Source organism: Lampetra planeri, chromosome 56, assembly GCF_965212315.1.
Source record: "Lampetra planeri chromosome 56, kcLamPlan1.2.h2, whole genome shotgun sequence".
NCBI lineage: Eukaryota > Metazoa > Chordata > Hyperoartia > Petromyzontiformes > Petromyzontidae > Lampetra > Lampetra planeri.
This window is the reverse complement of record NC_136162.1, coordinates 4,932,710-4,956,921: the sequence shown is the minus strand read 5'-3', so window position 1 is coordinate 4,956,921 and position 24,212 is coordinate 4,932,710. Positions and strand designations below refer to the sequence as shown.

The 24,212-nt window shown below is 51.7% G+C and overlaps 1 protein-coding gene across 1 annotated transcript in view; it reads right to left on the bottom strand.

The window, feature by feature from the left end:
* The window catches only part of LOC144735673 (guanine nucleotide exchange factor DBS-like), a 66,657-nt gene that overhangs the window by 13,558 nt on the left and 28,887 nt on the right, over window positions 1–24,212 (bottom strand). Inside the window, exons 13-25 of the mRNA XM_078618146.1 lie at window positions 22,340–22,407; window positions 20,863–20,951; window positions 19,671–19,737; window positions 17,883–17,998; window positions 16,390–16,459; window positions 14,831–14,923; window positions 14,385–14,477; window positions 13,949–14,074; window positions 12,771–12,992; window positions 10,690–10,782; window positions 7,022–7,100; window positions 4,007–4,058; window positions 1,207–1,310 (exon numbers count right to left, since the gene is read on the bottom strand). Coding sequence (XP_078474272.1) covers window positions 1,207–1,310; window positions 4,007–4,058; window positions 7,022–7,100; window positions 10,690–10,782; window positions 12,771–12,992; window positions 13,949–14,074; window positions 14,385–14,477; window positions 14,831–14,923; window positions 16,390–16,459; window positions 17,883–17,998; window positions 19,671–19,737; window positions 20,863–20,951; window positions 22,340–22,407 — 1,272 coding nt within the window. The remainder of the gene's footprint in view (window positions 1–1,206; window positions 1,311–4,006; window positions 4,059–7,021; window positions 7,101–10,689; window positions 10,783–12,770; window positions 12,993–13,948; window positions 14,075–14,384; window positions 14,478–14,830; window positions 14,924–16,389; window positions 16,460–17,882; window positions 17,999–19,670; window positions 19,738–20,862; window positions 20,952–22,339; window positions 22,408–24,212) is intronic.

The following is a 24,212-nucleotide window of genomic DNA, read 5'->3' as shown; positions in this document are numbered from 1 at the left end:
TACAAACTCCACACAGAAAAGGTGCCCTTCTTGCTACGAACCACAGGTGTTACCCACCGTGCCACCGCGCCCCTCCGATTAGCATGGTTGGCGAACGTACGGTGCGAACGAATTTCAACGTACATACTGCCATCCGTGATGGGCAGTATCTCTGATTTGCATCATCAGCATCATCATCACCACTGTGCCAGGTCACTCAAGGATTGAGATTTCACCTCAAGGGCCCAGAACACTGCTCTCGAAGCACAGATTCCAGGCGTAAGCGTTTTCGGCCTTCGATTCGGTGAGGTCTTACAAATTGTGCAATTGGCAAAATTGTGACCAAAGTGCACCTCAGTTCAAGGAGCTTAGCAGAGTACTGGGGGGCGGGGCAGGGGGGGGGGGGCAAAGGTTCCAAAAAATATGGGGGGGGGGGGGGGGGGAAGGGAGGTCTGATTTCCGTTAACCACCCGAGATTGTGGGATACAGCCGCGGTGCAACGGTTATCTCAAGCCGGGCGCTCGCGATCCCAAAGGTCGCCGGTTCGATTTTTTTAAAATCCCGGCGCGGAGAGGGTGAAACAAATGGGGTTGAGTTTCTTGAATCCACCGCCCCCTTCTGCCTCTGTCCACCCAGACGTCATTATCGATGGGTACGGCACCGCTAGACGGACCTTGCGGGGGTTGCGTGTGGTGGGGTAAAATGTGGGTTGATCCCACCAATTTTTCTTGGGAAAATTTAAAATGCTCCAGGCGGTGTGCAGTGACGGTTGGTCACCCAGAACAGACCATGGAACATTTATTAATTAAACTTGTTTATTTTTATTTTCCTAGGTTAACACCCCACTGAGCTACATAGCTCTTTTTCAGAAGCGTCCTCGCTGTCACAAATGCCAGCTCAATGAAGTGGCTTGTCATTATGAGGCGGTGGCTTATCATTCACAGCAGCAAAATACTCGTGAATACGCATGGCGACGTTGATTCTGAATGTGGAGGGGAAAAACCGGAGGACCCTGAGAAAAATCCACGCGACCACGGGGAGAGAGAGAGACACGCAAACTCCAAATACACAGCCCACCTCTTCCAAGACGTCTGTGCCAGCATTGAAGAGCAGGCAAAATGACCTGGAGGCCCTTCAGCCAGCAGTGGCATGAGCGGGCACATTGCAGGGCTGTGCCTTTATCTCTTGCTATAGGCATTGGATGTGGAGGTGTGGGGAATGCATTACCTCTGTTGTTGAGAGGCATGTTCGGCGAACAGGTTATGCTCTGCATACGAAACGCTGCCTTTGGGCTGCCCAGCTCAAACTTGGAAAACTCAGACTTCCTCGTCCTGTCGAATGAAGACGACAACAGAAATAACCGCCATTTTAAGTTCGACCAGCGTCCGGAGAACGTGCACGCGTCAAGGTTTCGCGGAGCGATAAGTGGGGGACGTCGACAAATCAACGTGCGCCGAAGAGCGTTTCAATCGGCGGGTCGCTACGCACCCTGCTCCGAAGCGAATGGATCGGGAACGCGGGCAGCGCCGCAGAGAAAATGGGACACAAGCTGCGACGGCCGCACCGAGGAACGCTTCTAAATTGCACTTCCGAGGCATGAAAGGGGAAACGTGGTAACGCGCGTACGCACGCGGGAGTTCAACGTGGTGGCGACTGAAAGAAACGTCGCCTTTGGGCGGGACGCGCCGGTAAAGCCGAGGTGACAGCTTGGGGTTTGAAATTGAAAAGCAGAGTGGTAGGGATAGTCGGGCACACACATCCGATTGGACTTCCATTGAGGAGGAGGATGTGTGTGTGTGTGTGCGTTGAACCTATTTCGCACCGGACGTAGCTAACCGTGCTAATGAGAGGTGCGGGGGAAGGACAAAAAAACCCGATGCAAAACGCGTCTCTAAACAAGTGAGTTTATTAATCGAGATTGACGATTGCACGGCTCCAGCGACTTCCATATATCGGAAAGGAAGAGCGTTCCAGACGGTCGCAGACGCGCATCTGACAGCGTCGCGCGATGGCGGTGACCGCCCTCTTTGTTTGACGGCGGGCTAGACTAAAACCTAATTTTGGAGCTTTCGTGACTGCAGGAATTATTCTTTGGTTCTTTCGGTAAAGTCACGTATAAATATAAAATAATAAATTAAATACTAGCATACGACCTTTCGATTGCAACACAAGCACTCGTCATCAGGTATAAATGAAATAGAAACACAAATCTAGTATACTTAGAAATGTAATGTAATACAACAGAGAGTGTGTTGACTGTTATGTTATCCGACTCTCTGTTGTATTACATTACATTTCTAAGTAGACTAGATTTGTGTTTCTATTTCATTTATACCTGATGACGATTGCTTGTTTTGCAATCGAAACGTCGTATGCTAGTATTTAATTTATTATTTTATCTTTATACGTCACTTTACCGAAAGAACCAAAGAATAGACTAAAGCCGCCGCCGCCACTGCCGCGAGGACGACCGGAGTTCACGGAACGTGGAAACACGCACGGCTTTGCTTGGTTGAACAGGATACCTCGACACGGGCGGAGGAATCAACGAGTGAAATTCCGTGGGAACAGCAATGGGAACAGCAAGCACGGCGGTCGTGATGCGAGCGTTACGAGGAGGCGAGCGCGTATAGCGAGGGAGCAACTGGGTGCCTCACGTCAGAATAAATAGGCCATTGCTTTTTTTGTGCGTGTCAACAATGGTTAATATCACCGTACTTTTTTTTATCTAGAAAAGCCTCACCGAACCTCGGGGCTAAGAGTTTACTTTAATAGCCGGGCAACAAATGGAACGTTTTTTTTTAAACCTTGCAAGATGGGATGGCTCAGCGGAACGTGGGTTGTTACAACGCCCTAAATTGTCACCCCTCAGGTTCTGAGTCAGAATCTGGATTTCAGGCCACCCGTGATTGACTTAGGAGTGAATCAGCGAGTGCTGCACCATCGATCAACCACGACTTGACATTGCCCGGCGCTATTGCTGGCGTGCTATTGCCGCCCGAAATAGCCGCGCTTTATCCCCTCTCCGCAGTAATGGCAACGGCGACTCTGAAAGCGCTGTCGTCACGCTTCTAAAAGTATTGTTTTTTTATCTACCGACTGCCCGTTAAAAAGTTATCTTTTCCGGAAACAAAGTTGAGGTTCGCCGTGCCACGTTCAACTCTGACGCAAGACTCGCAAGGCAAAGTTGGGCAGGGAGAAAGAAGAAAAGAAAACTTACCTCATTTAAGTGTTGGGAAATATTTTTACGATTTAAGTGGCGGTCAATTTTCACTTTCCGAGTTCGGGGGTTATGCAAAGTAGATAATGTTTGGGCCCCTTTACCGATTTCTATTTCTGCCACGTCCGCCTGACAGCGTTGACGACAGAGGCGGTGGCGACATTGTGAGCTCGTTTATATTCACCGCTCCATAATAAAGCGTTTTCTTTTTGGGTTAGATCGCGTAAATATAAATGTGTCATTAAACCTGCCACCACCCAACACAGCCAATTAGTAAGCGTTTGTCACGTAAACAAAACATGCCAATTCGTTACTAGTACAGCACACCGGTGTGTTGGAGATGATAGCCGAATGAAGTGGCTTATCGCGTGGAAATGTAAAGCAGCCAAATACTCTAAATGCGTGATGTCGATTCTAAATGTGGAGGGAAAAACCGGAGGACCCGGCGAAAAATCCACGCGACCACAGGCAGAGAGAGAGAGAGAGACGCAAACTCCAAATATACAGCAGGTGTCAGGGTCGGGATCGAACCCACGACCTCCTGCTTACCAGGCGAGGTGGTTAACATCTCGCCAACGCTGGATCCTGAATGGAAAAACAGGACCAAAGGGGGTCAGGAGAGATGAGGATGGGGAGAAAGAGGCCGCATCAGGGCCGCGACACCGATGCTGCACGGAGGAGGAGCAGCGGAGTCTGTTTTCGAAGTGGGCGGCGGCAAACGGGGTAGAGGGGCGTGGCCTCACACACACAGAAGGTCAAGCGTGATTTACGGGGAGGCTTGGAGACGATTTCCAGAGAGAGATTTACCCTCGGTTGAGTATGGGAGAAGACGGCGTGCAGTAAACTTGCTTGACTTCTTCTGCAACGGCAAGAACATGGGGATCGTTACCGCGCGGTGCGAAACTTCGCGATGGAAGCGTTTGCGAGTTCAGGCCCCACCTCTCGGGGAGGGTCGATTCCTTATAGGGGAAACACATACTATCTTCTTGGTTCTTTCGGTAAAGTCACGTAGAAGGGAAATAATAAAATAATAAAAATGAAACATAATAAAATACAATTCTCACGACGTTTCGGCCACAACGCAAGCAGCCGTCCTCAGGTTAAATATACGCTGCCAAGCTTGGTTGTGCTCATTCAGACGCTGTCTTTCCGACAGACCTGTTCTTCACCTGAGGACGGCTGCTTGCGTTGTGGCCGAAACGTCGTGAGGATTGTATTTTCTTATGTTTTATTTTTATTATTTTATTATTTCCCTTCTACGTGACTTTACCGAAAGAACCAAGAAGATGAATCCCTGCAGTCACGAAAGCTTTAAATCGAAATTTAAACACATACTAATTAACTGATTACTAACGTAGCAGATAATTACAAGAACACACATTACAACTAATTACTAATCTGCAACTCATTACTACTCTTAGGTTTTTTCGGTAAAGTCATGTAGGTAAAAAATGAAATTAATAAAAATAAAATAATAATATGTATTAATTTTAATTTCATTTTTTACCTACGTGACTTTACCGAAAAAACCTAAGAGTATGAATCCTTGCAGTCACGAAAGCTTCAAATCTAGAACTCATTACTAATCATAACAATTGACTGATTACCAATCTATTATATAATTGCAATCCCCCCCCCCCTTCTCCACCTCAAATCACTGCATCTGAATGAGTTAAATGATGACGTCACCCTGCTGCTACTCTATTTAAGACCGGGAGCAAATGAGGGCATCACTATTCTGGCGAATTGCCCGATGATGCTGGATGTAATTGCCAGCGAAACGTCGTACTCAAAAATTGTAAATGCTATGGATTCACTCTTTAACACACCGGTGGGCTTAAAGTAGGGAACTATTTGTCTTTTGTCAACGTGACACTTTTTTTTACTGTTTGGCCGTGTCGGGTGGTGGAGGGTTACGACACATTTATAAATAACGCGATCTGACCCAGAAACCTTGATTATGAATAATATTGGCCGCGAAAGCCTACGTGTTAAACTCAGCCTACGTGTTAAACTCGATTCACCTGCCCGTATCTCACCCCCCCGCCTTCCACCAGGCTGGACAAAACAAAAAAAATCCTTCGTCGGCAAGTCGACGTCGTGGGCTACCGTCAAACGGCGCACGCGTGTACAAAAGCAAAAGAAAAACGTCGGCAGTTTTCCGACGAGGTGCACTCTTGCTCCTCAAGAGTGCACTTGGGGGTCGAACCCACGACCTCCTGTTTCCCAGGCGAGGTAGTCAACATCTCCTAGCCACCCCTATGGGGACATCCCGCTGAGAGGAGAGGGTGTCAACATCTCCTAGCCACCCCCATGTGGACATCCCACTGAGAGGCGAGGTAGTCAACATCTCCTAGCCACCCCCATGTGGACATCCCACTGAGAGGCGAGGTAGTCAAGATCTCCTAGCCACCCCTATGGGGACATCCCGCTGAGAGGAGAGGGAGTCAACATCTCCTAGCCACCCCTATGGGGACATCCCGCTGAGAGGAGAGGTAGTCAACATCTCCTAGCCACCCCTATGGAGACATCCCGCTGAGAGGAGAGGTAGTCAACATCTCCTAGCCACCCCTATGGGGACATCCCGCTGAGAGGAGAGGTAGTCAACATCTCCTAGCCACCCCAATGGGGACATCCCGCTGAGAGGAGAGGTAGTCAACATCTCCTAGCCACTCCTATGGGGACATCCCGCTGAGAGGCGAGGTAGTCAACATCTCCTAGCCACCCCAATGGGGACATCCCGCTGAGAGGAGAGGTAGTCAACATCTCCTAGCCACTCCTATGGGGACATCCCGCTGAGAGGAGAGGGTGTCAACATCTCCTAGCCACCCCAACGTGGACATCCCGCTGAGAGGAGAGGTAGTCAACATCTCCTAGCCACCCCAATGGGGACATCCCACTGAGAGGCGAGGTAGTCAACATCTCCTAGCCACCCCCATGTGGACATCCCACTGAGAGGCGAGGTAGTCAACATCTCCTAGCCACCCCCATGTGGACATCCCACTGAGAGGCGAGGTAGGCAACATCTCCTAGCCACCCCTATGGGGACATCCCGCTGAGAGGAGAGGTAGTCAACATCTCCTAGCCACCCCTATGGGGACATCCCGCTGAGAGGAGAGGGAGTCAACATCTCCTAGCCACCCCAACGTGGACATCCCACTCAGAGGAGAGGTAGTCAACATCTCCTAGCCACCCCTATGGGGACATCCCGCTGAGAGGAGAGGGAGTCAACATCTCCTAGCCACCCCTATGGGGACATCCCGCTGAGAGGAGAGGTAGTCAACATCTCCTAGCCACCCCTATGGAGACATCCCGCATAGAGGAGAGGTAGTCAACATCTCCTAGCCACTCCTATGGGGACATCCCGCTGAGAGGCGAGGTAGTCAACATCTCCTAGCCACCCCAATGGGGACATCCCGCTGAGAGGAGAGGTAGTCAACATCTCCTAGCCACTCCTATGGGGACATCCCGCTGAGAGGAGAGGGTGTCAACATCTCCTAGCCACCCCAACGTGGACATCCCGCTGAGAGGAGAGGTAGTCAACATCTCCTAGCCACCCCAATGGGGACATCCCACTGAGAGGCGAGGTAGTCAACATCTCCTAGCCACCCCAATGGGGACATCCCGCTGAGAGGCGAGGTAGTCAACATCTCCTAGCCACTCCTATGGGGACATCCCGCTGAGAGGAGAGGGAGTCAACATCTCCTAGCCACCCCAATGGGGACATCCCACTGAGAGGCGAGGTAGTCAACATCTCCTAGGCCACCCTGAAGCGATGCCCTGGGCACGTGGGTTTGCAAGTGACGGGGTGCGTCGTCCCACCTTTGCAGGCCTGCAGCTGCATGGTGAGCAGCTTCCGTATCTCGCTCACCCACGCAGACTTCTCTTCGTTGGACGGGGCCTGTGGGCACAACAGCGACGCACCCATTGGCAGTGACACACCCATTGGCAGTGACACACCCATTGGCAGTGACACACCAATGGCATTCCTCAAAGACACTGGTGGAACCATGAACCGCATCAGAACATCTACAACCAGGCCGATGAGCCCACATCTCCTGCATACGTTGCAAATTCGAGACACAAGCCACAGTCCATAACATAGATTTTTTTATGGGCTAGATCGCGGAAATATAATTGTTGTGTCGATAAACCCGCCACCACCCGACACAGCCAATGAGTAAAGGTCTGTCACACTGTACGGCATGTACACTAAACACGGGGAATGGCTTTACAAGTTGTATAATCTCCTGTAGATGTGGATGCCACTGGTTCTTAATGTTCTGCAGGTGTAGATGCCACTGGTTCTTCACGTTCTGTAGATGTAGATGCCACTGGTTCTTCACGTTCTGCAGATGTAGATGCCGCTGGTTCTTCACGTTCTGCAGATGTAGATGCCGCTGGTTTTTCACGTTCTGCAGATGTAGATGCCACTGGTTCTTCACGTTATGCAGATGTAGATGCCACTGGTTCTTCACGTTCTGCAGATGTAGATGCCACTGGTTCTTCACGTTCTGCAGATGTAGATGCCGCTGGTTCTTCACGTTCTGCAGATGTAGATGCCACTGGTTCTTCACGTTCTGCAGATGTAGATGCCGCTGGTTCTTCACGTTCTGCAGATGTAGATGCCACTGGTTCTTCACGTTCTGTAGATGTAGATGCCACTGGTTCTTTACATTCTGTAGATGTAGATGCCACTGGTTCTTCACGTTCTGCAGATGTAAATGCCACTGGTTCTTCACGTTCTGTAGATGTAGATGCCACTGGTTCTTCATGTTTTGCAGATGTAGATGCCACTGGTTCTTCACGTTCTGCAGATGTAGATGCCACTGGTTCTTCACGTTCTGTAGATGTAGATGCCACTGGTTCTTCACATTCTGTAGATGTAGATGCCACTGGTTCTTCACGTTCTGCAGATGTAGATGCCACTGGTTCTTCACGTTCTGCAGATGTAGATGCCGCTGGTTCTTCACGTTCTGCAGATGTAGATGCCACTGGTTCTTCACGTTCTGCAGATGTAGATGCCGCTGGTTCTTCACGTTCTGCAGATGTAGATGCCACTGGTTCTTCACGTTATGCAGATGTAGATGCCACTGGTTCTTCACGTTCTGCAGATGTAGATGCCACTGGTTCTTCACGTTCTGCAGATGTAGATGCCGCTGGTTCTTCACGTTCTGCAGATGTAGATGCCACTGGTTCTTCACGTTCTGCAGATGTAGATGCCACTGGTTCTTCACGTTCTGCAGATGTAGATGCCGCTGGTTCTTCACGTTCTGCAGATGTAGATGCCACTGGTTCTTCACGTTATGCAGATGTAGATGCCACTGGTTCTTCACGTTCTGCAGATGTAGATGCCACTGGTTCTTCACGTTCTGCAGATGTAGATGCCACTGGTTCTTCACGTTCTGCAGATGTAGATGCCACTGGTTCTTCACGTTCTGCAGATGTAGATGCCGCTGGTTCTTCACGTTCTGCAGATGTAGATGCCGCTGGTTCTTCACGTTCTGCAGATGTAGATGCCACTGGTTCTTCACGTTATGCAGATGTAGATGCCACTGGTTCTTCACGTTCTGCAGATGTAGATGCCACTGGTTCTTCACGTTCTGCAGATGTAGATGCCACTGGTTCTTCACGTTCTGCAGATGTAGATGCCACTGGTTCTTCACGTTCTGCAGATGTAGATGCCGCTGGTTCTTCACGTTCTGCAGATGTAGATGCCACTGGTTCTTCACGTTCTGCAGATGTAGATGCCACTGGTTCTTCACGTTCTGCAGATGTAAATGCCACTGGTTCTTCACGTTCTGCAGATGTAGATGCCACCACCGCCACCTATCGATCCGAACAGGCAACTGGACATACGGACCAGGTTTGTTCGTATCTCTGAAAGTTCGTAAGGCGATTTGTTTGCAAGTCGAGGGGAGTCCCTGTACAGTACTTTCTGCGTGGGCACCCGCGCCACCTGCTGGACTATCCACAAGCTACCCAAGTGAGTTGCCATTAACGGGGCGGGTGTCCTCGTTTAACGCGACGCGGTGTGAACAACGCGACGCGGTGTGAACACCGCGACGCGCTTTCGCGATTAACGGCCCTTTTCTCCCCTATTCGGGAACGCTTTTCGCACAACGCGGAAAAAGGCGTGCCGTCGTGACGCGGTTTCCGAGCGGTCGACTACGAACTACATTCATCATCACGACACCTCCCACGATGATGAATGAAGACATTGATTCCTTGCAAAAGGTTTCTGTTTGGTGTTTTAACATCTTAACACAACTGCTTTATTGCCAGAAAGGGTAAAATCTATTCTTGTATTTTGATACTGGCAAGGGGGGTCCCATGATGGAGCTGCTCGCCGCGAGCTCTCAAAGCCCTGACAGTGGCATTGTCGATTTAAAGCTTTCGTGACTGCAGGGATTCATCTTCTTGGTTCTTTCGGTAAAGTCACGTAGACTCTGTCTCCTCGACAGACCTGTTCTCCACCTGAGGACGGCTGCTTGCGTTGTGGCCGAAACGTCGTGAGAATTATTTTATTATGTTTTATTATTTTATTATTTCCATTCTACGTGATGACTTTACCGAAAGAACCAAGAAGATGAAAGTGGCATTGTCCTTGTGCTGGTCGCCGTTTGGCGTCGTCCTCTGGTCTAACGCTGTTTGAGACGAGGCTCTAAAGAAAGCTGTCTCTGGTGTGGACCAATCAGTTTCAAAGGCAATGCATCATCATAGACTACCAGATCATGTTTTTTGTATGTGTGGTTAATGCAGACACGATTCCCTGCAAAAGGTTTCTGTTTGTTGTTTTAACATCTTAACACCTGTTTGGTGTTTTAACATCTAGAAGGGAAATATAATAAAATAATAAAAATATCATAATATTCCCTGCAGTTACGAAAGCTTTCAATCAAAATTTTAACACCTGTTCTATTGCCATAAAGGGTCAATCCTATTCTTATATTCTTACACGAACTACTTTCTTGAAGTCAACATCCGATTAGCACGGTTGGCTACGTACGGCGGGAAGGAAGTTCAATGTCCGTAGATAAACTCAAGATTCGGTTCTCATTGGCTTGTTTGTACCATGTCACGCATGAGACGCACACAAGCAAAAACTCCTACGTCTAGCCTTCACAGACTGGGGCAATTGCCGTTAGCGAGCACCTATGAAGGCCGGCACGGCACACGGGGGGGTGTGGGTGGCCAGCACCACGCCCGACTGCCTTTGTCTCCCCAGTGGCGATGTTTATACACCTCACCAGGTACCCATTTGAGGCTGGGTCGACCAAGCGGAGGCCCAGGACCTGTTTAGATAATCGTCACCGGCGTTGGCCGTGAGCAGGAATCGAACTCGGGTCACCGTGCTCGTGGCGCATCGCAGCGCTAACCGCAACGCCACCGCTCCCCGCGCAAACACACACACGCACGGAGGCATCGGCAGCGTGAAAAACCACGCAAACCCTCGCCACGAGCCGATCCCATCGCGCGGCGTGGCTCACCTGGATAATGTAGACTTGCTCCCGCCGTGAACACCAGATCTCGAACTTGCGGCTGTCCCCCCGCACGTTCTCCGTGATCCCCACGGAGCTCATCTGCAACGCCGCGGCAGAGTGACAGGGAGACTCGTCGCTCATCGTCGCGAAATCGCAGCCAGGACGGAGGAGCAAGGGGAGGGAGGGGAGGGGGGGGGGTCCTGGGAGCCAGGGGTCGGCACCGGTCGGGGGGCCCCGATGTGGATGTTCCTTCAAGCTGTGTGCGCACTTTTAAATCATCTAGAGCAGTGGCTCCTAACCTTGGAACCCGTTGGTTCTCCATCGTTAAAACACAATGCACAACGTTAACAACTGCGCAGGGTTTGGTGAAACAAAGTGAGTTGCGACTTAAGTTGCCCGCGCTTAATTTGTGTTTTCGATTATTTGCCGTCTAAAATAATCCGGCCGCGTCTCGCGCCCCCAGGGAATGCAATGCACCCCAGGTTAGGAAGAACCACTGATCTAGATTGAAGACGCATTTCTTTAGAACTGATATTTGTGTTCAGTTTGCTGTCTCAGAGGGACAAAGAGACTCACACAGAGACCCACAGACTCACACAGAGACTCATAGACTCACACAGAGACCCATAGACTCACACAGAGACCCACAGACTCACATAGAGACCCATAGACTCACACAAAGACCCACATACTCACACAGAGACCCACAGACTCACACAGAGACTCATAGACTCACACAAAGACCCACATACTCACACAGAGACCCACAGACTCACATAGAGACCCAAAGACTCACACAGAGACCCACAGACTCACATAGAGACCCATAGACTCACATTGAGACCCACAGACTCACAAAGAGACCCACAGACTCACAAAGAGACCCACAGACTCACACAGAGACCCACAGACTCACACAGAGACCAACATATTCACACAGAGACCCATAGACTCACACGGAGACCCACAGACTCACACAGAAACCCACAGACTCTCACAGAGACCCACAGACTCACACAGAAACCCACAGACTCACAGAGACCCACAGACTCACACAGAGACCCACAGACTCACACAGAGACCCACAGACTCACACGGAGACCCACAGACTCACACAGAGACCCACAGACTTACACAGAGACCCATAGACTCACACAGAGACCCATAAACTCACACAGAGACCCACAGACTCACACGCAGACCCATAGACTCACACAGAGACCCACAGACTTACACAGAGACCCATAAACTCACACAGAGACCCACAGACTCACACGCAGACCCATAGACTCACACAGAGACCCACAGACTTACACAGAGACCCTCAGACTTACACAGAGACCCATAAACTCACACAGAGACCCACAGACTCACACGCAGACCCATAGACTCACACAGAGACCCATAGACTCACACAGAGACCCATAAACTCACACAGAGACCCACAGACTCACACGCAGACCCATAGACTCACACAGAGACCCGCAGACTTACACAGAGACCCATAGTTTGCTGTCCTTCCCACGCACCTCAGAGTAGCACGGTTGGCTACGTACGGTGCGAAATAGGTTCAGCACACTCCTATGCTGCCTTTCATTGTGTCACAGAAACACACAGAGCGAGAGAGAGGACGTCGGAATTTCTGACCTCACTGGTGAAACATTCAGCGCCCACTCGCCGATTGGGGGGGGCGAGGGGGGGCGAGGGGGGGTGAGGGGGGGGGCGAGGGGGAGGGCGAGGGGGGGGTGAGGGGGGGGCGAGGGGGGGGTGAGGGGGGGGGCGAGGGGGGGGCGAGGGGGGGGCGAGGGGGGGGGCGAGGGGGGGGCGAGGGGGGGGGGCGAGGGGGAGGGTGGGGGGGGCGAGGGGGGGGCGAAGGGGGGGGCGAAGGGGGGGCGAGGGGAGGGAGGGGCGAGGGGGGGGGCGAGGGGAGGGCGAGGGGGAGGGCTAGGGGGGGGCGAGGGGAGGAGGAGGGGGGGGCGAGGGGGGGCGAGGGGGGGGCGAGGGGGGGGCGAGGGGGGGCGAGGGGGGGGCGAGGGGGGGGCGAGGGGGGGCGAAGGGGGGGCTAACGGGTGCGAACGAGCCGGCACCTGCAACGAGTGCTTGTAGCCGTAGGAGGGCGTCTTCTCGTAGCCCTCGGTCGTCTCCTCGCGCCGCTTGCAGAAGAGCAGCGTCTTCTCGTAGAGGAAGACGTGCCGCTGCATGGGCTTGAAGCGCGGGAAGTCCTTCACCTTGTTGGCGCCCTTCTTGTGGTCGGTCCACACGCTGAAGGAGCCCTGCATCAGCAGCTTGCCCAGCTCCAGGAGGTTTCCCTGCGGAAACCGGTTCGTCGTTCAACAGTCGCGAATCGCAATCCTTGTTTTAGGCCGCGGGGATATCCCGGCGAGCTTCCTGGAAGCGTTTTTTTTTTCCACTTTACGGACGGCCCCTCCCCTGGTGTAGTCATCGTCGTCGCTGACGTCATCAATACTGCCGTCGTCAACATCACCATCATCAACATCACCATCATCAACATCACCATCACCACCATCATCAACATCTCCGTCATCAACATCATCATCACCATCATCAACATCACCATCATCAACATCACCATCAACACCATCATCAACATCTCCGTCATCAACATCATCACCATCACCATCATCACCATCATCAACATCACCATCATCAACATCACCATCATCACCATCACCATCATCACCATCATCAGCATCATCACCATCATCAACATCTCCGTCATCAACATCACCATCATCACCATCATCACCATCATCATCACTATCATCAACATCTCCGTCATCAACATCACCATCATCACCATCATCATCACTATCATCAACATCTCCGTCATCAACATCACCGTCATCACTATGATCACCATCATCACCATCATCACTATGATCACCATCATCAACATCACCGTCATCAACATCATCACCGTCATCAACATCACCGTCATCACTATGATCACCATCATCACTATGATCACCATCATCACCATCATCACTATGATCACCATCATCACCATCATCACCGTCATCACTATGATCACCATCATCACCATCATCACTATGATCACCATCATCACCGTCATCACTATGATCACCATCATCACCATCATCATCACCATCATCAACATCTCCGTCATCAACATCAATGTCGACAGGGCAAGCTCCATTGTCATGATTCTCAACAACAAAAAAAGCCCAAGTGATTTTCCACTCAACCGGCGCTCAGGAGCCGGCGATCAATAACGAGCGTGCACCTTGTATCCGGTGATGGAAATCTGGTGCATGGAGTCGTTGAGGGACTTGAGGAGGCTCTGCATGCTGGCCAGGGCCTCCTCCAGCTCCAGGGCGTGCTGCACGTCCTTCGTGCCCTTCAGGAGCTCCTGCACCGCCGCAGCACCACGCACACACACACACACCAAAGTTGCCGCCCTCCTCGTCGTCACCGTCATCGTCATCATCGACGTCATCTTCGACGTCATCGTTGACGTCATCGTCGACGTCATCCTTGTTGTCATCGCCGTCGATGTCATCATCATCATCAACGTAATCGTCATTGTCGTCGTGATCGTCGTCGTCGTGATCGTGATCGTCGTCGTCATCCTCGTCGTCTGCGATGGGTCGCGGCGGAGGGACGCGGGGGAGTAGGGGGGTCAAGGGTCAAGCAACACGTGGGGAAGAGAGGGCCCGTACCTTGAGCAGCAGCTGGTAGCGTGTGATGCGCTGCACGGGCTTCAGGAGGTACGAGTCCAGCGCCAGCTTGTGGCCGAGCTTCTTCTGACATTCCTGCGGCAGCCGGCGAGACGGACGGCGCGCGCGGTGTTTGGCACGCGCACAGAGACGGACACAAAAAGGAGGGATGCTCCCCTCCCTCCCTCTACCACCTCCACCACCGCCATGATGGACAGCCGGCACAGCAGGTCAGGGAAGGGGGGGCGAGTGCCGTATTTTGTGGATCGTTCGGCGCTTCCTGACGGCAAGAAGCCCCGGAACTCGTGCCCGGCGTCACAATAAAGTTTGGACAATTCTGGTCGTACACACGCGCACGCACACACACACACACGCATGCGCACACACACACTCGCACACACGCACCACATACCACACACACACACACCACATACCACACACACACACACCTGGAAGAATGGCGCGTCGGAGATTTGTCTCCACAGCGTCTCGGACTGCGGCTTGTTCTGGCAGTACTTCTCGTAGATGCGGAAATCTTCCTTCTGCACACGCACGCGGAACGCAGCGGAGAGGGCAACGGATTGTCCCCCGCGCAACCAAAACTTGCGATCACGTCACACCGTTGATCACGTGACACCATCGATCACGTGGCACCGTTGTTGATCACGTCACACCGTTGTTGATCACGTGACACCATTATTGATCACGCCACACCATTGATCATGTCACACCGCTGCTGATCACGTGACACTGCTGTTGATCACGTGACACCATCGATCACGTGGCACCGTTGTTGATCACGTCACACCGTTGTTGATCACGTGACACCATTATTGATCACGCCACACCATTGATCATGTCACACCGCTGCTGATCACGTGACACCGCTGTTGATCACGTCACACCGTTGATCACGTGACACCATCGATCACGTGACACCATTATTGATCACGCCACACCGTTGATCACGTCACACTGCTGCTGATCACGTCACACCACTGTTGACCACGTGACACCGTTGATCACGTGACACCATCGATCACGTGACACTATTATTGATCACGCCACACCGTTGATCACGTCACACCGTTGTTGATCACGTCACACCGCTGTTGATCACGTGACACCGCTGTTGACAACGTGACACCGTTGATCACGTGACACCATCGATCACGTGACACTATTATTGATCACGCCACACCGTTGATCACGTCACACCGTTGTTGATCACGTCACACCGCTGTTGATCACGTGACACCGCTGTTGACAACGTGACACCATTGCCGCTACGTCCGTGGCGACCAACGCAGCGCTGTAGACGCCAAAGGTTTGGAGGCAAAGAACATGCAAACCCGAAATATACAGCAGGCATCAGGGTCTGGATCGAACCCGACCTCCTGCATACCAGGCGAGGGAGTCAACATCTCGCCACCGCGGCTACCCTTACTCAGATAGCCCCCCACCCGCCCCCTGTTGGTCAAAGCTACGAGTGGGGGGGGGGTGGGGGGCCCCCCCCTTGACAACCACCACGTGATTTGTTTTCAACAGCCGTGTAAAAGAACAACACCACTTGTGTAGAATTCCGTTTACATTTATTTGTTTATGATAATGCTTTCATTTTGGTTTCCACGTTTAATTTAAATTTAATTAGAGCAGGAACGTTTGGCGCAAATTGCGCTAATCAAATATTTGGGCCCCACCTGAACAATGGCCACACACCCTGAGCTGATAATGTAGTCACTACTCCACTAAGTGTAGTCACTACGCCACTGATAATGGAGTCACTTCGCCAGTGATAATGTAGTTACTACACCACTGATAATGTAGTTACTATGCCACTGATAATGCAGTCACTTCGCCACTGATAATGTAGTCACTACGCCACTGATAATGTAGTCACTACGCCACTGATAATGTAGTTACTACACCACTGATAATGTAGTCACTACGCCACTGATAATGTAGTCACTACGCCACTGATAATGTAGTTCCTATGCCACCGCCTTACCCGCTTCAGGTAGCAACTCCCAACCTCTTCCGGCCGCTCCGTGTAATCCTCCAGCTCCTTGAGGAAGACACTGAAGCAGCAGCAGCAGCAGCAAAAGTGCGGAGCTCCGTTAGCGAACACCTCCTCGCGGAATGCACCCACTAAGTTTGATTACATCGTTGGGACCTCCTTTGCCAGTATCAACATTCAGTAAAACCTTGGATTGCGAGCATAATTCGTTCCAGAAACGTGTTTGTAATCCAAAGCACTCGTATATCAAAGCACTCGTGTATCAGTTGTGATCACGTGACGCTCGGCAGACAAAGCATGTATACACGTACTACTCGTATTGCAAGACCTCGCTCGTTTATCAAATTAATATTTATTTAAAAATGTTGCTCGTCTTGCAAAACACTCGCAGACGAAGTTACTCGCAATCCAAGGTTTTACTGTATAAGAATAGATCCATAATAGAGTTTGTTTTTAGTTAAATTGCGTAAATATGTAGATGTGTCGTTAAAACTCGCCACCACCCGATACAGCCAACTAGTAAGGGTTGTCACGTAAACAGAACGTGGCCAATTCGTCACTAGTACAGCACACCGGTGTGTTGGAGAGCCAAGCCACAACATTTACAATCTGAGTATGACGTTTCGCAAGTAATTACAACTAGCTTCATCAGGCGACATCCAGATTTGTGGAGAAGTCCACCTGTTTTGTTCCTTACATAGAGGCGTAGATGTGGTGACCACACATTTATATATTTACGCGATCTAACCCAAAACCTCTATTATGGATGATATTGGTCACGAAAACATACGTGTTAAATATAAGAATAGGTTTTACCCCTTCTGGCAATAAAACAGTTGTGTTAAGACGTTAAAACACCAAACACCAAACACAAACTTTTTGCAAAGAATCATTTCTGCATTAACCACACATACTTGTGGTGAGCATGCAAACAACAAAAACATGCTCTGGTAATATCTGCCAGAAACATTGGCAATCGGTTGGAACCGTTGGACTAACGTTGAACCAACGTTGTCAATCGGTTAGAACCGTTAGACCAACGTTTGATGTTCTCTAGGTCAGTGCATTTGCAAGGGGTTGAGATGTCTATCTATCAGCTCTTACCATCTTATTCCTTCATTTTCACCAACTCGTTACAGTATTGCATAATCTCTTACGAGGTAACAATTAAATTGCAGAGGGTAACATTGCTTTGTTACTAAACACCAAATGTCTTGTATTTCATACATTTCAACTGTTGGCCGTACGTACGTGTAAACTGCATTATATGTAAAGCGCTCCGAGGCACCTTCATTTATAAGCGGAGGTGTAACTATGCTGACTTTAGCACGAGTCAGCCGAGGAAAGGCCCAAGCCAGGTTCATGTAGAAACTGCCACAGGTGCCGTGCATCTCGGCCATGGCTGTGGATCATTTGCAGTGGGGCAAAGAAGGCAAGCAAAAAAAAGTGTTCATCCAGCAGTGGACGGAGAATGGCTCTACCACCTGCTGTGGAAGTGGTAGATGTCGGCCATGTTGCCGAACAGGACGTCCTTCTTCTCCCTGGCGCCGGCGGGGACGGGCGCCGCCATCTCCTCCGTCTCCATGGCGTCCGCGTAGCCCTGGACCACCCCCACAGGAAGTGACATCGTCACTCTCACCTCTATCCAAAACTTTCTGCTAGGCTTGTTGACAATCATTAAAAACATTTTTTTTTTTACGGTATTTCAATAGGAGTTCCGGTACGGAGCACGAACTGGGACGCGAGGAGGGGGCGGGCTACAGAAAAATCCTTCCCCCCACACCTCCGATTAGCACGGTTGGCCACGTATGTTGCAAAAGGAGTTCAACATACATAGACTCACACAGAGACCCATACTCTCACACAGAGACCCATAGACTCACACAGAGACCCATAGACTCACACAGAGACCCATAGACTCACACCAGAGACCCATAGACTCACACAGAAACCCAGAGACGCACACAGAGACCTATAGACTCATACAGAGACCCATAGACACTCATACAGAGACCCATAGACTCACACAGAGACCCATAGACTCACACAGAGACCCATAGACTCACACAGAGACCCATAGTTTGTTGTCTTTCCCCCGCGCCTCTGATTACGGTTAGCCATGAACATACATACATCCGTGAACGCCAGTCCCAAATGCTACGCATCTGGGTATAAAGCAAGGAGGGGGAAGGGGGAAGTAATAATATATTTATTTATAAAGCCCGCTTAAACAATCGTTCTCAGGGCGCTTTGCGTGGAAAGGCGGAAAACATTTAACATCAACCAAGTAAAGACGAAGGTACAAAGACGTTTGAAAATAACTAAAGCTATTTTGAACAGCGGGCTGGCCGCCCCGGCTTGCCAACAATCCTCAAACGACGAATAAAATCACGAGTGCGGATGGAGTGCGGAGTGCTCTCCGACATGGGTCTTTGTATGTGACAACAAGTTGCGGTACGGAAGCCGGTGGGTAGCTGCCAGGACAAAATGCATATCATCAGCGACGCCACAATCCTCCAAGCAGAATCTGACCTACCGAGGAAGATCCTGGTCCTCCTCGAGTCGGAACCCGGACGCTCCGTGGAAGATGTGGGACACTTTCCCCACGAGTGGACAATCTAACGAGAGTCCAGCTCGTGACTGTGGTGGTGGTGCGATATCTCAAGACGGTGAACGACCGCTCCAATCGGATCATTCAAAGGGGGCGATCCGAAACAAATCCACGCGGCTGCTCCCCCTAAGCAGTCGGAATGGATATCGAATCTCGACATCGATGTGCAATCTCCACAAATGTCGTACAAAAGAAGGGAAAAAATGCATTTGCACATTTCCAAACCGTTATTTTTGTTCTCGTTTGAGCCCCTATTTTTGTTTTTGGCCAACGCTTTGATTCGCGTGGCCCGGTTTTCAAGAGGCCAAGTCCCCAACAGCAATACGCAAAAATATTTACTGAAGCCGTGTTCACATCGGATAACGGTTATAGGCGTCATCAGCGCCTGCCACCCAAGACACTCCCCTGCCCTTTACCAACGTACAGGCAGAGCGAACGCATGAATAAACACCTTGCTTGGAAAGCATTAAAAATACTTGAAAGTTGCAGTCAAGCTTGTCGCCATGGCCACCTGTTGATGCCCCCCCCCCCCGCCATCAACGATGTCACTCGCGCAATGGCGGCGAAGCTTGAGGACTGCTCCTCGAAAGACCCCCCTGGTTGGTGCAAGCTCATCGACCGCCGCGAGGGACGTTTGTCCTGCTCAGGAGACAACGCTCACCTCCAGTATTGTCTGCAGCTCCTCCACGTAGACCCTCTCCGTCTCCAGGAGCTCCGTCATGATGTGACTGCGGCAAGCAAGACAAATAAGGGGCAGCTTTCACCGCTGATCAAACGCGCCGTAGGCTGAAACACAGACAGCCTAGCATCATGACGCACGGGGTGGTGGGCTAGGATTAAGCGGGAGCAGGGTCAAGGATGTAATGCGTGGGCAAAACGAAAAAGTAACAGGAAAGATAAGGGAGAAGTTGACAGAATGAGAGATAAGAGGGTTAAGGATGGGGAAATTAATGACTATTACTAAATGTATTTTTCATAATATAGGTTTTTGGGTCAGATCGCGTTATTTATAAATGTGTCGTAACCCTCCACCACCCGACATGGCCAAACAGTAAAAAATGTGTCACGTTTTCAAAGGACAAATTAATTAACTTCTTTAGCCCACCGGTGTGCTGAAGAGAGAATCAACAGCATTTTGAAGTGAATTATTTTGTCCTTTGAAAAACGTGACACATTTTTTACTGTTTGGCCGTGTCGGGTGGTGGAGGGTTACGACACATTTATAAATAACGCGATCTGACCCAAAAACCTATATTATGAATAATATTGGTCGCGAAAGCCTAAGTGTTAAATTAAATTTATTTTAGCAGTTAAAGGCCCCACAGAGCCATCTAGACTCTGGCCACCACAAATGACAGCTCAACGAAGTGGCTTGTCATCATCGCGTGGAAATTCACAGCGGCAGCGAAATACTCTGAACGCGTGGTGACGTCGATTCCAAACGTGCAGGGAAAAACCGGAGGACCCGGACGAAAAATCCACACAGAGCTCCATAGTTTTGTTGTTCTTCCCCCCCCCGCACCTCCGATGAGCAACACGTACATTGAATAAGTGCATATAATTAACAACGGGGGGGGGGGGGGGGGGGGTGGGGGTGGATATAGCCGGCACCACGCACGGACTAACTTTGTCTCCCGAGTGGCGATGTTTTTACACACCGCACCAGGTACTCATTTGAGGCCGAGTCGGCCTAGAAGAGGCCCAGGACCGCTTCAGATAACCATCACCGTAGCGCAAACTGCTCCCCGGATGCACACACGCACGCACACAAAACACACGTGCACACGCACAAAACACACGTGCACACACGCAAGGTGGTGCTGACGCGGTGACGCGCACGTGTGACGCCGCACCTCCTGTGGAGCGTCAGGTTTTCCTCGTTCTCCATGGGGACGGACGGCAGGCAGACGCCTCCCTGGCTGTTCTCGTACACGACCTCGATCTGCGAACACATCACTCCTCTGCATTAAAGGCTGCGACACGCCAAGGCAACGTTACGGCAACCGCCACCGCCGGCAACGCATTCACGGCAGAGTGAACGAGTTGCGAATGAAAACAGGGTTTAAATTTCGATTTGAAGCTTTCGTGACTGCAGGGATTCATATTCTTGGTTATTTCGGTAAAGTCACGTAGAAAAAATAAAACAATAAAATTCTCACGACGTTTCGATTGCAACACAAGCAATCATTATCAGGTGTGAAAACCACAGCAAGAAAATTTGAAAAAAAAACGGTTTGTTGAAAAGTGAGTGTTTAATAAACGGTGATTGGTCTACACAGCTTTTGACCTCGGCTAGCCACGGTGACCCCTGGCTGCGACCCGATGGGCAGGGAAAATAGAGTTGAATGAAAAGCTTGAATGAGGACAGCGTAATATTCTTCCACTATGTCAGTGCTAACGAAGAAATTGGTGCCCATTGCGTACACATTTACCACATTTTTATTTTTTTTAAACGCTCAGTGAAAACTTTGATAAGTGTTGTTTAAACTTTTAAACTAAACTAAAACTTGTTTTTATTTTACCGGGTAAGGCCCACTGAGCTATGTAGCTCTTTGTCAGCGACGTGGCCAAATACTCTAAACGCGTGTTTCTAATTGTGGAAGGAAAAACTTAAGGACCTGGAGAAAAATCCACACAACCATGGGGAGAAGACACGCAACGCCAAATATACAACAAGGCATCAGGGTCGGCATCAAACCCACGACCTCCTGCATACCAGGCGAGGTAGTTAACATCTCCTAGCCACCGTGATGATGATGAGAGAGAGAGACACGCAAACTCCAAATATACAGCAGCAGGCGTCAGGGTCGGGATCGAACCCACAATCTCCTGTACACCAGGCGAGGTGGTTAACATCTCCTGGCCACCATGATGATGATGAGAGAGAGAGAGACACGCAAACTCCAAATATACAGCAGCAGGCGTCAAGGTCAGCATCAAACCCATGCCCTCATACCAGGTGAGGTAGTTAACATCTCCTCGTCATCCATAATACAGGTTTTTTTGGTTAGATCACGGAAATATATAAATGTGTCATTAAACCTGCCACCACCCGACACAATCCACTAGTAAGGTTGTCACGTAAACAGAACGTGGCCAATTCGTCACAAGAGCCAAGCCACAACATTTACAATCCGAGTACGACGTTTCGCCAGTAATCACAACCAGCTTCATCAGGCGACAGCCAGATTTGTGGCGTCGATGCGATGCGACAACACTCGTGAGCTCTTCTTGCGCGAAGTGGGGGGAGTGGTGGGGGGGGGGGGGTCACTCTCCTAGCCACCGCTGTGCAGCTGCACGGAGCGAGGCTCTTGGGGGGCGCGTGGATACCTTGGGTGCCGACTTCTGCTTGGCGTGCCTCCTCCGCGGGGTGCTGGGTTCACCGCCAAGGCCGGGCACTGTGAATGCAACGCGCCTCGTAATTATAATCGATGGAGCGGAGGTGCAGCGGTGGTACAGCGGTGGTGCAGCGGTGGTGCAGTGGTGCAGCGGTGGTGCACTGTGCCATGAAACCCGGCGGACCGAGTTCGATTCACCATCGTGGCTAAAGTCAGTGGCGAGCGATGTCCGAGCCGGTCCTGTGGGTTGCGCGCTGACCGACGTGGTGAAGTATGGTCAAACAACTCCCATGGCCAACAGGCTTTTGGAGGCCTTCGTCCGGCAGTCGATTGATAAAGGATTGTAATGTCCGTGCTACTGCGGTGGTGCTACTGGTGGTGCTGCTGGTGGTGCTGGTGGTGGTGCTGCTGGTGGTGCTGCTGGTGGTGGTGGTGGTGCTGCTGGTGGTGCTGGTGGTGGTGCTGGTGGTGCTGCTGGTGGTGCTGCTGGTGGTGCTGCTGGTGGTGCTGGTGGTGCTGCTGGTGGTGCTGGTGGTGGTGCTGCTGGTGGTGCTGCTGGTGGTGGTGGTGGTGCTACTGGTGGTGCTGCTGGTGGTGCTGCTGGTGGTGCTGCTGGTGGTGCTGGTGGTGCTGCTGGTGGTGCTGGTGGTGGTGCTGGTGGTGCTGGTGGTGGTGCTGGTGGTGGTGCTGGTGGTGCTGCTGGTGGTGCTGCTGGTGGTGGTGGTGGTGGTGCTGGTGGTGGTGCTGGTGGTGCTGCTGGTGGTGCTGGTGGTGCTGCTGGTGGTGCTGGTGGTGGTGCTGGTGGTGGTGCTGGTGGTGCTGCTGGTGGTGCTGGTGGTGCTGCTGGTGGTGCTGGTGGTGGTGCTGGTGGTGCTGGTGGTGGTGCTGGTGGTGCTGCTGGTGGTGCTGCTGGTGGTGCTGCTGGTGGTGGTGGTGCTGGTGGTGCTGCTGGTGGTGCTGCTGGTGCTGCTGGTGGTGCTGCTGGTGGTGCTGGTGGTGCTGGTGCTGGTGGTGCTGGTGGTGCTGCTGGTGGTGCTGCTGGTGGTGCTGCTGGTGGTGCTGCTGGTGGTGCTGGTGGTGGTGCTGGTGGTGCTACTGGTGGTGCTGCTGGTGGTGCTGCTGGTGGTGCTGCTGGTGGTGCTGGTGGTGCTGGTGGTGCTACTGGTGGTGCTACTGGTGGTGGTGCTGCTGGTGGTGCTGCTGGTGGTGCTGCTGGTGGTGCTGGTGGTGCTGGTGGTGCTACTGGTGGTGGTGCTGCTGGTGGTGCTGCTGGTGGTGCTGCTGGTGGTGCTGCTGGTGGTGCTGGTGGTGCTACTGGTGGTGCTACTGGTGGTGCTGGTGCTGGTGCTGCTGGTGGTGCTACTGGTGGTGCTGGTGGTGCTACTGGTGGTGCTGGTGGTGGTGCTGCTGGTGGTGCTGCTGGTGGTGCTGCTGGTGGTGCTGCTGGTGGTGCTGGTGGTGCTGGTGGTGCTACTGGTGGTGCTACTGGTGGTGCTACTGGTGGTGCTGGTGCTGGTGCTGCTGGTGGTGCTGCTGGTGGTGCTGCTGGTGGTGCTGGTGGTGGTGCTGGTGGTGCTGCTGGTGGTGCTGCTGGTGGTGCTGGTGGTGCTGGTGGTGCTGGTGGTGCTACTGGTGGTGCTACTGGTGGTGCTGGTGCTGGTGCTGCTGGTGGTGCTGCTGGTGGTGCTGCTGGTGGTGCTGGTGGTGGTGCTGGTGGTGCTGGTGGTGCTACTGGTGGTGCTACTGGTGGTGCTACTGGTGGTGGTGCTACTGGTGGTGCTGGTGGTGCTACTGGTGGTGCTGGTGGTGCTACTGGTGGTGCTACTGGTGGTGCTGGTGGTGCTACTGGTGGTGCTACTGGTGGT